Source organism: Jaculus jaculus, chromosome 8 (genome assembly GCF_020740685.1).
Source record: "Jaculus jaculus isolate mJacJac1 chromosome 8, mJacJac1.mat.Y.cur, whole genome shotgun sequence".
Classification (NCBI taxonomy): domain Eukaryota; kingdom Metazoa; phylum Chordata; class Mammalia; order Rodentia; family Dipodidae; genus Jaculus; species Jaculus jaculus.
In genome coordinates, this window is record NC_059109.1 from 56,577,110 (window position 1) to 56,591,261 (window position 14,152).

Below are 14,152 nucleotides of genomic sequence, written 5' to 3' on the forward strand. Positions count from 1 at the left end.
AAGTTATCATTATTTGCAGATGACATGCTTCTATACATAATGTACCCTAAAGACTGTACTAGCAAACTGTTAGAGCTGATAAACACCTACGGCCATGTAGCAGGATACAAAATAAATACACAGCAATCAGCATTCCTATATGCTAACAACAAACACACAGGATGAAATCAGAGAATCACTCCCATTCACAATTGCACTAAATAAATAAATAAATAAGAAAGATACTTTGGAATAAACCTAACCAAGAAAGTAAAGGAGCTTACAATGAAAACTTTAAAACACTCAAGTGAGAAATTGCAGAAGACACTGGAAAATGGAAAAACATCTCTTGTTCTTGGATCAGAAGAATCAATATTGTGAAAATGGCAATCTTACCAAAAGCAATCTACACATTTAATGCAATCCCCATCAAAATTCCAACGGCATTCTTCATGGAAATAGAAAAATCTAAAAATTCATTTGGAATCACAAAAAGATCTCGAATATCTAAAACAATACTGAGCAGCAAAAAAGGCTGGTAGTTATCACCATACCTGATTTTAATCTATGCTACAGAGCTATAGTAACAAAACAGCATGGTACTGGCACAAAAACAGACATGTAGATCAGTGGAACAGAATAGAGGACCCAGATGTAAGTCCAGGTAGCTATAGCCACCTGATACTTGATAAAAATGCCAAAAATACTCTTTGAAGAAAAGAAGAAAAGATAGCCTCTTCAGCAAATGGTGCTGGGAAAACTGAATCTGTAGAAGGATGAAAATAGATTCTTTTCTCTCTCCATGCACAAGAATTAATTCCAAATGGATTAAAGACCTTAGCAGCAGCAGCAGCTGAAGGTCCTGGTGCATTCATTCTGTCTGTCAATCAATCAGTCATCTATCTGCCTATCTATCTGCTTTTTTCTCTCTCCCTCTCAAATAAAAGTAAAATTTTTAAGTCAAGCTTGAGATTTCTTCTTTTTCAAATTTTATTTGTTTACAGGTAGAGATTGACAGACGGGAGAAAGAGAGAGGGAGAGAGAATGATCATGCCAGGGCCTCTTGATATTGCAAACTAACTCCAGATACATGTATCACTTTGTGTATCTAGCTTTATATTGGTACTGGGGAATCAAATCCAGGTCATTAGGCTTTGCAGACAAGTACCTTAACTGCTGATCCATCTACCCAGCCCAAATTTGAGATTTCTTCAAAGCAAAAAATAAAATAAGAAAATCACAAAATTATCTTGTTGTATATCTCATAATTTAGCTTAACACAAATGGGCTGCTTCAAGCTCAGAGTGTTGGTACATACTTCTGAGCACTTGGGAAGCTGAGATAGGAGGAATACAAGTTCTGTGCTATGCTACATATAAGATCCAAGCCTTGAACTGGGAAGATGGTTTATCTATTAACGTCATTTGGCTGACAAAGCCTGTGGGCTCAGGTTCAGTTCCAAGGCCATCCACTTAAGCCAAACACAAAAAATGGCACAAGTGTCTAGTGTTCATTTTGCAGTGGCAAGAGACCTTGGTGCCTCCGTATACATATATATGCATGCTTCTGCACAAATAACATATTTTTTAAAGATTCAAGTCTAGCCCGTGTTACATGGCGAAACCTTATCTCAGAAAAGCCTGCCTCTTACTCATAAGTGCAAGTAGAATGGAGAGTAACACAAATAATCCACGACAGTGGTCAAATACAAAAGTAAAATTGAAGGCCTAGTGTGGTGCTCCATGCATAGGGAAGGCCACGGCAGGAGGATCTTGAGTTTAAGGACAGAATGGACTTCTCCGTATCACTAGTCCTGGTGTTTTTTTTTTTGTTTTTTTTTTTAAATTTGTATTTATTAGAAAGAAAGAGGCAGAGAGAGAATTCTATACATACCATTCCCACAACTGAGCACAATCATCAATTAATTATTAATCACCCACGTCTAATTTCTGTCCAACTTTTCTTCTTTAGAAAAAGTCATAGTACAAATCCTTATGACTCTGGTGTGCTTTCCCTTGTAGAAGAAAGTAACTCTTCACTGTTGACTTACTGTTTTTTTCTTTATGATGTAGCTTCTTACATCCGTGTTTGACAATAGCATCAAGACCTTTGGAGTGATTGAGAGTGATCCTTTTGACTGGGAAAAGACTGGAACTGATGGCTCCTTGGCCACCACCACCACCTCTACCACCCCTCAATTGCATACCCGCTTGACTCCTGCTGCAATTGGGTATGTTTCACACAGTTCATTCATGATACCTTTCTAGGTGTACCCTACCGGTCCACCCAGATTCCCTGAAATTGTCATGTGCTAACATATAGGAAAGTTTATGTATTTCCTGAAGTTAACCTTATTCATGCTTATGCCTTTGGAATTACTTACCTTAGAAAATACTAATGGATTATAGTGTGAATTGGACATGCTTATGTGAATTGTTGGTGTCAGATATACAGTGGGTTTTCTTCAAAATGAGAGAGAGCATTGATTATATTTTGAAGACTCTACTGGACTCTGGAAAGAATGAATCACAATTCTATCCAACTGTATTGTGACTAAACTCAATGGGAACAAAACATGTAGGCATATTCTTTCTACAAAAATGATTTTCTTAAAAAAGTTTTCGTTTGTTTGTTTTTTGAGGTAGGGTCTTGATCTAGCTCAGGATGACCTGGAATTCACTATGTAGTCTCAGGGTGGCCTCGAACTCACAGTGACCCTCTTACCTCTGCCTCCCAGGTGCTGAGATTAAAGATGTGCACCACCAACCTGGCTTTTTTTTTTTTTTCCAAGTTTTTACTTATTTATTTGAGAGACAGAGAAAGTGAGTATGAGTGTGCCAAGGCCTCCTGCCACTGCAAATGAACTCTAGAATTGAACCTAAGCTGTCAGGCTTTGCAAGTGCCTTTTAACTGTTGAGCCATCTCTAGCCCCCAAGTGATTTAATTTACTTATAGTAAAGAATAGAAAATTTTGTTATATTGATGAAGATTTCATGAAAATGTAACAGATGTTTTTGAACTTTAAAACAATTGTCAAATCAGTGAAATCTTGTGTTAGAATTTATATTTTAAGTTCTGGTTGAAAATTCTAACCTTATAATTTAGTAAGACTATTTTTAATATTTTTTATTTATTATATATATATAGAGAGAGAGAATGAGGACATCAGGGCCTCCAGCCACTGCAAATGAACTTCAGCCTCATGTGCCACCATGTGCATCTGGTGTGGGTCTTAGGGGAATTGACCTTGGGTTCTTAGGCTTTTCAGGCAAATGCCTTAACTGCTAAGCCATCTTCCTGACCCAAAAGCTTTGTGTTGTATTTCATTAATCCCATCACTTAGGATGCACAGGAAGAAGGATCACTGTGAGATTGAGTACAGTTTGAAACTATATCATGAACTCCAGGTCTGCCTAGGCAAAAATAACAAGAAATTTAAAAAGCTCTATTTTATAGAATTGACATATAACCTAAATGTTGAAAAAAAAGTTTAACTCTCTTGGTTATATATATACTTTTTAGCTTCTATCCAGAAACAAAATGTCGAATATCTAGTGTCATAGTAATTTTTGATTCTGATCTTTTAAATTTTTACTTTCTTTTTCTCCTCTCCTTTTTAGAATTGCAAATGCCACACCCATCCCTGGAGACTTGCTTCGAGAAAATACTGATGAAGTATTTCCAGATGAACAGCTTAGTGATGGGGAGAATGGTATTCCTGTTGGAATGTCACCAGACAAGTTGCCTGGATCTCTGGGACACCCTCATCCCCAAGAAAAGGATGTCTGGGAAGAGATGGATGTTAACAAGAACAAGATAAAGCTTGGAATTTGTAAGGTGTGTGTTTCCAGCATAGGAAATGTATCCTTCTACATACTTATTATTTTTCTCTTCCTGTTACACAAAGTACTGTGATTCCTGATAAGCAAACTCTTTTGGGTCCTTTTTAAGGACATCAGTCTTTAACCCTGCTTCCATGACCTAATCACCTCTCAAATGTCCCATTACCTAATATCATCACTTTAGAAACTAGAATTTCAGAATATAAACTACATGGGAATATGGTCAGACCATAGCTTAATAGTATATTCTTTTGTTTTGTTTTGTTTTTCGAGGTAGGGTCTCACTCTAGCCCAGGCTGAATTGGAATTCACTATGCAGTCTCAGGCAGCCTCAAACTTACCATGATCCTCTTACCTCTGCCTTCTGAGTGCTGGGACTAAAGGTGTGTACCACCACACTGGGCTTCATAATATTTTTTTTAAGCCAAAGAAGTCATTTGCAAAACCACTGTCTGGAGACTTGTGATACATGCCTGGTATCTCTCTTTTCATCCTTTATCTTTCCATCTTTCATACATTTATTTTTCTATTCTGGTCTTTTTTTTTTTTTTTTCATTAACAGGGATTGAACTGAGATATCTCATAAATGCTAAACATGTTCTTTACTACTAAGCTTCAGTCCATGTGAATATAATTAGTTTTTGGGTTTTGTGAATATAATTAGTATTACTATTTTTCTGTTTTACTGGTCAGTATATTAGTTACTCTTTCTCTACTGTGATACTAATAGTGGCAGAAAAAAGTTAAGGGAAGAAAGAATTATTTAGGCTCATGGTTTCAGAGAAATTTCAGTCCATTATGGCCAGGAATTCATGGCAGCAAGTGTGAAGAAGAAACACTGCTCATATGAACCAGGAAGCAGAGAAACAAAGCCAAAGAAGGGCTGGATATGACCTTTAAAGACCTGCTGTGGTGACCAGACTCTGCTTCCTAAAGGTTCCACAGCTCTCAAAATAGCACTATTTCCTGGGGGCTGACCATTCAAACCATAACAGGGTGTTTTGTTCTGTTGTGTTATTTTGCAATTCTGTGGTTTGGACCCAAGGGTATGCTAGGATTTCAATTAGTTCATCTGGAGCTGGAGGAATGGCTTAGCCATTAAGGAGTTTGCCAAAAAACCAAAGGACCCAGGTTTGATTCCCCAGTACCCATGTGAAGCCAGATGCATAAGGTGGTACATGAATCTGGAGTTCATTTGCAATGGCTGGAGGCCCTCACGTGTCCATTCTCTCTCTCTCTCTTTGCCTTTTTCACCTTTTCTATCTCTCTCAAATAAATAAACAAAAATTTAAAAAAATAAAAAGAAGTTCATCTGTACTTTAGGTCTTTTGGTAGATGTTTATTTAAAATTTTATTTGTTTAAAACTATATTTGTTGTACTGAAGAAATAGCTCAACAGTTAAGAGCACATCCTTTGCAAGCCAGAGAGACCACATAAATTAAAAAAAGACCACATTAAAAAACCCAGGACCCACATAAACAGCTGGGCATGGCCACATGGGTCTGTAACCCAGTCTTACAGGGGAGCAGAGACTCAAGAATCATCAGGGTTGGGCTGGGGAGATTGCTTAGCCATTAAGGCACTTGCCTGCAAAGCTGAAAGACCCAGGTTCCCCAGAACCCACATAAGCTAGATGCCCAAGGTGGCGCATGTGTCTGGAATTCGTTTGCAGCAGCTGGAGGCCCTGGCGTGCCCATTCTCTCTCTGTCTGTGTCTCTCTTCCCACCTCTGCTTCTCTTTCTTTCTCTCTCAAATAAAAAAATAAAATATTTTTTAAAAAAAGAATCATCAGGGTTCATGAAAAACTGGCAAGTTCTGCCATCAGTGAGAGACTGTGGCTCAAATAAGAACTGGCCGGAGAATGATGGAATAAGACACCTAACATTCTGCTCCAGCTGCTACTAGTGAGTGTAATACAGATAAGGGCATGGGGTGCCACAAGGGCACATACACTTACAAGCACACACCACACAACACACACACAAGCAAAATAAATATATTTGTTTTAGTTTTATTCTCTCAAGATATGTTGTGCTACCTGCATAATACTAGGGGGAAAATGATGACATCAAAATAGAAGGGGGCTGGAGAGAAAGTTTAGCCACTAAAGGCACTTGCTTGCTAAACCTGACAGCCCAGTTCTGATTTCCAGTACCCACATAAAGCCAGATACACAAAGTGGCACTTGCATCTATAGCACAGTGACAGGAGGCCCTGATGTGCCCATTATCTCCCTCTCTCTCTCAAATAAAGAAATAAATATTTTTTTAAATTTATTTGAGAGCGACAGACAGAGAGAAAGACAGATAGAGGGAGAGAGAGAGAATGGGCGCGCCAGGGTTTCCAGCCACTGCAAACGAAATCCAGATGCGTGCACCCCCTTTTGCATCTGGCTAACGTGGGACCTGGGGAACCGAGCCTCGAACCGGGGTCCATAGGCTTCACAGGCGAGCGCTTAACCGCTAAGCCATCTCTCCAGCCCAGAAATAAATATTTTTAAAAGATACAGTACCATGTATGTAGCCAAATAAATATAAAAAACAAACAAACCAGGAGACTAGGGCTGGAGACATGACTTAGCAGTTAAGGAGTTTGCCTGCGAAGCCAAAGGATGCCGGTTCAATTCTCCAGGACCCATGTAAACCAGATGCACAAGGGGGCACATGAGTCTGGAGTTCATTTCCAGTGGCTAGTGGCCCTGGCACACCCATTCTCTCTCCCTCCCACCCTCCCTCTTACAAATAAATAAATGAATAAAATGTTTTTTAAATAATAGGAGACTAGTTGGAAAGAAAAATGGATTTTGTAGAGGGGGGATTGGGAAGGGGAAAGAGGAGGGAGGAGATTATGAGCCTGATATATTGTTTATATGTATGGAGGTTGTTAAAGAGTTTTTAAAGGGAGTTGGAGAGACGGCTCAGCTTTGCTTATAAAACGTGACAGCACATGGTATCTGGAGTTTGTAGTGGCTAGAAGTCCTGGCGTGCTCATATGCTCTTTCTCTTCTCATAAATAAATAAAATATTAGTATTATTTTTTGTTTGTTTGTTTTTGGGTTTCCGAAGTAGGGTCTCACTCTAGCTCAGGTTAGCCTGGAATTCACTATGTAGTCTCAGGGTGGCCTTGAACTCATGGCAGTTCTCCTACCTCTGCCTCCTAAGTGCTGGGATCAAAGGCGTGCGCCACAATGCCCAGCCTGTTTGTTTTTGATGAAGTTGGAAGCCCCCATGTTAGGCGCATATATGTTTAGGATTATAATGTCCTCCTGTTGGAGTGTGCCTTTAATCAATATAAAGTGCCCTTCCTTATCTTTCCTAACTAATGTTGGACTGAAGTCTACCTTGTTAGATATTAGGATAGCAACCCCTGCTTGTTTTCTAGGCCCATTTGCTTGAAACACCATTTTCCAACCTTTCACCCTAAAATAATGTCCATCCTTTGTAGAAAGGTGAGTTTCTTGGAGGCAACAAATTGAAGGATCCTGCTGTTTATCCCAGTCTGCAAACCTTTGTCTTTGGTTTGGGGCATTGAGACCATTGGTATTAAGAGAGATTATTGAAAGGTGTGTATTGATTTTTGCCATTTTATTTTGTAGTTCTTCTGGTTTTACCTTTGCTCTCTTGTATTAACTAGTATTTGAGTATGGTTTGTTTTTTCCAGGTTCCTTTATATGTGTGCTTTTCTTAGCATGGAGGATTCTTTCAATTATTTTCTGTAGAGCTGGTTTTGTTTTCAAATATTCCTTTAGCCTGCTTTTGTTGTGGAATGTCCTTATTTCTCCATCTATTTGAATGGATAGCTTTGCAGGATAAAGTAAACTTGGTTTACAGTTGTTATCTTTCAGAACTTAGAATATATCACTCCATTCCCTTCTGGCTTTTAAAGTTTGTGTTGAGTAATCTGCTGTGATCCTGATGGGCTTGCCTTTGTAGGTAACTTGATTTTTCTCTCTAACTGCTTTCAGTATACTTTCTTTTGTTCGTATGTTTGGTAGTTTAATTATAATATGGTGAGGAGAGGTTCTTTGCAGGTTTTGTCTTTTTGGTGTTCTAAAGGCTTCCTGTATCTCATTGGCATCTGTTTCCCAATTTGGGGCAAGTTTTCCTCTATGATTTTGTTGAAAATATCTACTATTCCTTTGGAGTGAAATTCTTCTCCTTCTACTATGCCCTGAATTCTTAAGTTTGATCTTTTCATAGTGTCCCGAATATCTTGAAATTCCCATTCATACTTTCCTTTGAGTTTGTCTTTCTCTTCGTTGAACTGTATTAGATCTTCCACCTGCTCTTTTAGTCCAGATATTCTGTTCTTTCCTTCATTCATTCTAGTGGTGAGAATTTCTACGGAGTTTTTTTATTTCATTGACTGTGTTCTTCATTGCTAGTAATTCTGACTGTTTTTTATTATTTCTATTTCCTTATTTATGTCTTAAGAATATTGACCTCTTTATTTCATTCAATTGGTTTCCTGTGTCTTCTTTGATTCCTTTGATTGCCTCTTTCATTCTTTGATTTCCTCTTTGACTCCTTTGAGCATATTTATAATCATTTTTTCGAAATCTTTCTCAGGCATTTCCTCTGACTCCTTCTCACTGGAGGTCATTTCTGATGCATTAATACTTTTTGGTGGATTTATATTTTCTTGATTTTTGGTGTTTGTGTTATAATGTACATACTTTTGCATCTTGGAGAACTTAATGCTTAGATTTTCTAGTTAACTACAGTATTATTAGGTGTATTAATCAATCTGATGTTATATATCTTCAGGGTAGGAGCTTAAGGTGCTAGGTGTGGCTCTTAAGACTCTTAGAGTATCTACAAAAGTGACCCTAGGTGCTGGGTTTGCCTGCTATGACAGTATTCAAGTAGGCTGAATGGAAGAAAATATAGGCAGATTCTAAAATTTAACTAAACAGTGTATGCATTCAATGAAAAACAGCACAGAGTATTTATGTAAGAGTTGGTATATGACAACCAGCTCCTCTAACAAAGTCATAGTCCCTAAGGATGTGTGTTGCCCCACACCCTTCATCCTGTTAACTAGGAGGTTAAGATTTCTGGTCTGAGCCGGGCGTGGTGGCGCATGCCTTTAATCCCAGCACTCAGGAGGCAGAGGTAGAAGGATCATCATGAGTTCAAAGCTACCCTGAGACTACAGAGTTATTTCCAGGTCAGCCTGGACCAGAGTGAGACCCTACCTCGAAAAACAAACAAACAAACAAAAAAAAAAAAAAAATTCTGGTCTGTTGAGGGTTCCAAGTCAGCTTGTGACCAAGTGAGACCTTCCCTAATGAACAACAGAAGAGGAAACAAAGCCACTATAAATCAGGAAGCAACAAATAACAAGCCCAAAATATAGCTTATTTAAGAATGGCCAAATCCTTGCCGGGCATTGTGGCGCATGCCTTTAATCCCAGCACTTGGGAGGCAGAGGTGGGAGGATCGCTGTGAGTTCAAGGCCACCCTGAGACTACACAGTTAATTCCAGGTCAGCCTGGGCTAGAGTGAGACCCTACTTCAAAAAACCAAAAAAAGAAAAAAAAAAGGCAAATCTGACCATCCAACAGATTTAACATATAATTTATCCTGACATAGAAGGTGCAATTAGCACTACCGATTCAAGCCTATATACTAGGTTTATTTGGCAGGTACTGACCTGGTGTAATTCAGTTACTTTTGGGATGATTTTGGTCTCAGTTATGCTATGCTCTCTGCTTGGGTCCCTCTTTGGTGCATTGTGGTTTCAAGTAGGCTGGCTGAGTCGCTGGATCACTGCGCTGGTCACCTGTGCTGGGTGCTGTGGTCTCCCTTCTCCAGGTCTCTGATGCTTGCTGGTGCTTGTGCTGGCGGTGGGGGAGGGGAGGCTGTGGACGGTAGCTCTAGTTCTCCTGCTGGTCTACGTGATCCTCTACCTTGTGATCTGTTTCTCTGTTGTTCGCTGAGGTCCTACCTTCACATTTCTTGAGTTTGCAAGGAGCTTTGGTGTGAGTGGAGAATCCCCTCACCTGGCTTTTCCTGTGTCTTAAGCTGAGCCTGGCAGCTGCGGAGCCTTGAAGGCCCGCGGTCTGGTGCTGCCGCTGCTGGAGCTGCTTCTGCCTGCCTGTGTGGGCTCTGGATGCTCTGCTCTGGATCTCTCTTACTTCTCTGCTGCCGTTGGTAATTTCTTTTACCCTTCACTTTTTAGTAGAAGAGTGTATTTTGTTGTTTTTTTTTAATTTTTTTCTTGGCTTTTTCTCCCCTAGGCTGCTTTGGCGTGGTTCCTATGCTGCCATCTAAACCAGAAGTCCTGTTTTTTGAGGTGGGGTCTCACTATAGCCCAGGATGATCTGGAATTCAGTATGTAGTCTCAGGGTGTCCTCAAACTCACAGTGATCCTCCTACCTCTGCCTTCTGAGTGCTGAGATTAAAAGCATGTGCCACCATGCCCAGCTCTAATATATTATTTTTTTAAAGTTTTAGAAGGGTTGAAAAGATTGCTCAGTGGTTAAGGTGCTTGCCTACAAAGCTTAATGACCCTGGTTGAATTACCCATGTAAAGCCAGAGGCACAGTGGTGCATGCATCTGGAGATAGTTTATAGTGCCTTAGGCCCTGGTGTGCCCATTCTCTCTCTCTCTCTCTTTTTCTGTCTTCTCTCGCTCTCTCTCTCTGTCTCTGCTTGTAAATAAATAATTTATAGATTTTTTTCAAATTTTTATTAACAATTTCCATAATTATAAAAAATATCCCATGATAATACCCTCCCTCCCCCCACTTTCCTATTTGAAACTCCATTCTCCATCATGTCCCCTCCCCATTTCAATCAGTCTTTCTCTTATTTTGATGTCATGATCTTTTCCTCCTATTATGATGGTCTTGTGTAGGTAGTGTCAGGTACTGTGAGGTCATGGATATTCAGGCCATTTTGTGTTCAGGGGATAAGGTTTTTTTTAATAAATGGATTTTCATTATAGGTCTGCTTTATTTATTTATTTGAGGGAGCAAAATAAAGAGGCAGATAGAGAGAATGGTTGTGCCAGGGCCTCCAGCTACTGAAATGGACCTGATATATGTGCCACCTTGTGCATCTGGCTTTTGTGGGTACTGGGGAATCAAACCTGGGTCCTTAGGCTTTGCAGGCAAGCCCCTTAACTGCTAAGCCAATTCTCCAGTCCTTAAAAGATTTTTTAATTTTTTTGTTTATTTTTATTTATTTATTTGAGAGTGACAGACAGAGAAAGAGGCAGAGAGGGGGGAGGGAGAATGGGCGCACCAGGGCCTCCAGCCACTGCAAACAAATTCCAGACACATGTGCCCCTTTGTGCGTCTGCCTAACATGGGTCCTGGGGAATCAAGCCTCGAACCAGGGGTCCTTAGCCTTCACAGGCAAATGCTTAACCACTAAACTATCTCTCCAGCCCCTCTTAAAAGATTTTTAATACTTTATTTATTCATTTAAGGGGGGACAGATAGAAAATGGATGCACCAGTGTCTCCAGCCACTGCAAATGAACACCATATGCATGTGCCACTTTGTGCATCTGCCTTACATGGGTCCTGGGAATTGAACTTGAGAGAGATGGGACAGGTACATCAGGGCCTCTAGCCACTGCAAATGAACGCTAGACGCATGCACCATTGTGTGCATCTGGCTTATGTGGGTACTGGGGAATTGAACCTGGGTCCTTAAACTGTGCAGGCAAGTGCTTTAACTGCTAAGCCATCTCTCCAGCCCTGAACAGGCTAGAGAGATAGACTGATTGATTTTGCTGGATACAAAATTTGACTGTTATTTTTCTTCTGGCTTCTGTCATTGATGTTCAGAAGTTAGTTGTCATTCTATTTTTGGTTTTAGTTGTTGTTGTTTTGTTTGCTTAGTTGTTTATAGGTGATCAGTTCTTCCTGGACCTATTTTTTTCCCTTGATTTTTCAGCTCTTTCCCTTGCCTGTGCTGTTTTGTATTAACTGCAATATATGCAAGCATTTCTTTCTTTTTCTCTTTGTTTCACTTCCCCTCCCTCTCCTTCCTTCCCTCCCTTCCCTTCCCTTCCCTCCTTCCATCCTTCTGGTCCAGGATGACCTTGAGCTCCCAACTCTCCTGCCTCTGTCTCCCAACTGCTGGTAATACAGGTGTGCAGTACCCTGCCTGGTCCCATATGAATGCTGGAGATTGAATCCTTGTGCATGGTAGGCAAGCACTCTACCAACTGAGCTATATTCTCAACCCCATATATTTCTAAAACCTCTCTTGGTCAGGATGTCTTGTGTATCTTGAATACTTTAAAATCATTTACATTTTTTTTTGAGACAGAATCTCGCTATGCAGCTCAGGCCATGAACTTTTGACTCTCCTGCCTCAACCTCCTGAAGAAGAGGGGGTACTAAAGACATGTACCAACACATTTAGTCTTTTTTTTTTAATTATTTATTTGACAGCAAAAGAGAAAGAGGCAGATAGAGAGAAATAGAGATAATGGGCGCACCAGGGCCTCCAGCCACTGCAAATGAACTCCAGATGCGTGCACCCTCTTGTGCATCTGGCTAACGTGGGTCCTGGGGAAACGAGCCTCGAACTGGGATCCTTAGGCTTCATGGGCACGTGCTTAACTACCAAGCGATCTCTCCAGCCCCACATGTAGTCTTTAATATATGTTTTTTACATTAGTTCTGGGAAATATATAACTATTTGCTATCTGAATGTTATCATTTCTTCATTCTTTCTAGCTCTTTCTGGAACTCAATTAAACATATGCCTTCTATTTTTTCATGTCTTTAAAAATTATTTTTAAGTTTATTATTTATTTATTTATTTGAGAGCGACAGAGAAAGAGGCAGAGAGAGAGAGAGAGAGAATGGGTACACCAGGGCTTCCAGCCATTGCAGACAAATTCCAGATGTGTGTGCCCCCTTGTGCATCTGGCTAACATGGGTCCTGGGGAATCGAGCCTTGAACCGGGGTCCTTAGGCTTCACAGGCAAGTGCTTAACTGCTAAGCCATCTTTCCAGCCCTAAATTTTTTTTTTTTTAATTGAGGCCGGGTGTGATGGTGCATGCCTTTAATCCCAGCACTTGGGAGGCAGAGGTAGGAGGATCGCCATGAGTTCGAGGCCATCTTGAGACTACATAGTGAATTCCAGGTCAGCCTGGGCTAGAGTGAAACCCTACCTTGAAAAAGACCCCCCCCCCAAAAAAAAGAGAGAGAGTAAGAAAGTGAGAGGAGGGGAACTTCAGTGTACAAACATACAATAATTTAATGTGTTCCCATTCTGTCATCCTCTTTTGTCCCCTCTCCCCTCTGTTTTTCTTATGTTTTAATAACTTTTTTCTTATTTATTATTATTTTGGTATACATCATTGTTGTTAATTTCTTTGTTTTATGGTTCACTAATAATTTTAGCTATTTTTATTGCTTTTTTGCTAATCTTTTGCTTAATTTGTGTTGCAGTCAAGTTTGCATTGCTGGTAGAAATCACCCAACCAAGAGCAGCTTGTGGTAATAAAGAGGTTTATTTTGGCTTACAGGGATGGGCACCATCAGGTAGACAACAGCAACAGGAGAGTGTGCCAAACACTGGCATGGGGAAACTGGCTATAACACCCATAAGCCCGCCCCCAACAAACAATGCACTGCCTCCAAGAGGCTTTAATTTCCAAATGCCATCAGCTGGGGACCTAGCATCCAGAACACCTGCATTTATGGGGGACACCTGAATCAAATCACAACATTCTACCCCTAGCCCCCATAAACTGATAACTATGCATGATGTAAAATATGATGCATTCAGTCCAACTTTAAAAGTCCCCATAGTTTTTATCAACTCTAATTATGTTCATACATCCCCATAGTCCAAGATCTTTTAACTGAGCCATAATACCAAAAAATTGCCAAAAAAACCCATAATGGCACACAATAAACATTCACACTGCAAAAGATGGCATTGGGCATAACAAAGAAATATTCAGCCAATATAAGATTTAAAACAACCAGGACAAACTTCAAACTCTGTAGCTCCAAGTCCAATAATTTGTCCAGTGACAAATCTCCAAGTCCATTAATTCTAACCAGTAACATGTCTCTCGAATTCCAATTCTACCTCTCCAGCTAGGCTATTCACAGTCCTGTGGAAAACTTCACTGGGGCCAGCAGGTTTCCTTAGCAGCCATCTCATGGTCCCAGCTTCTCTACTGGGTCTCCATTGCAGGCCACAGATCCTCCTCATAACCCCATGGGGTCTCCATGCAGGAATCCAGCAAACCTGCTTCACATTGCCCATGGCCATTTCTAAAACACAAGACCGTGTTGCAAACTCAATGGCCCTCTCTTTCCTGCATTTCTTATGCTCCACAATACCAG

At 40.2% G+C, this 14,152-nt stretch overlaps 1 protein-coding gene across 3 annotated transcripts in view; it reads left to right on the forward strand.

Moving 5' to 3' along the window:
- Positions 1–14,152, forward strand: part of Ttbk2 (tau tubulin kinase 2) — a 135,380-nt gene that overhangs the window by 106,837 nt on the left and 14,391 nt on the right. For all 3 annotated transcript variants that reach the window (XM_045156848.1, XM_045156849.1, XM_045156850.1), the window contains 2 exons: positions 2,052–2,209; positions 3,600–3,816. In XM_045156848.1, coding sequence (XP_045012783.1) covers positions 2,052–2,209; positions 3,600–3,816 — 375 coding nt within the window. The remainder of the gene's footprint in view (positions 1–2,051; positions 2,210–3,599; positions 3,817–14,152) is intronic.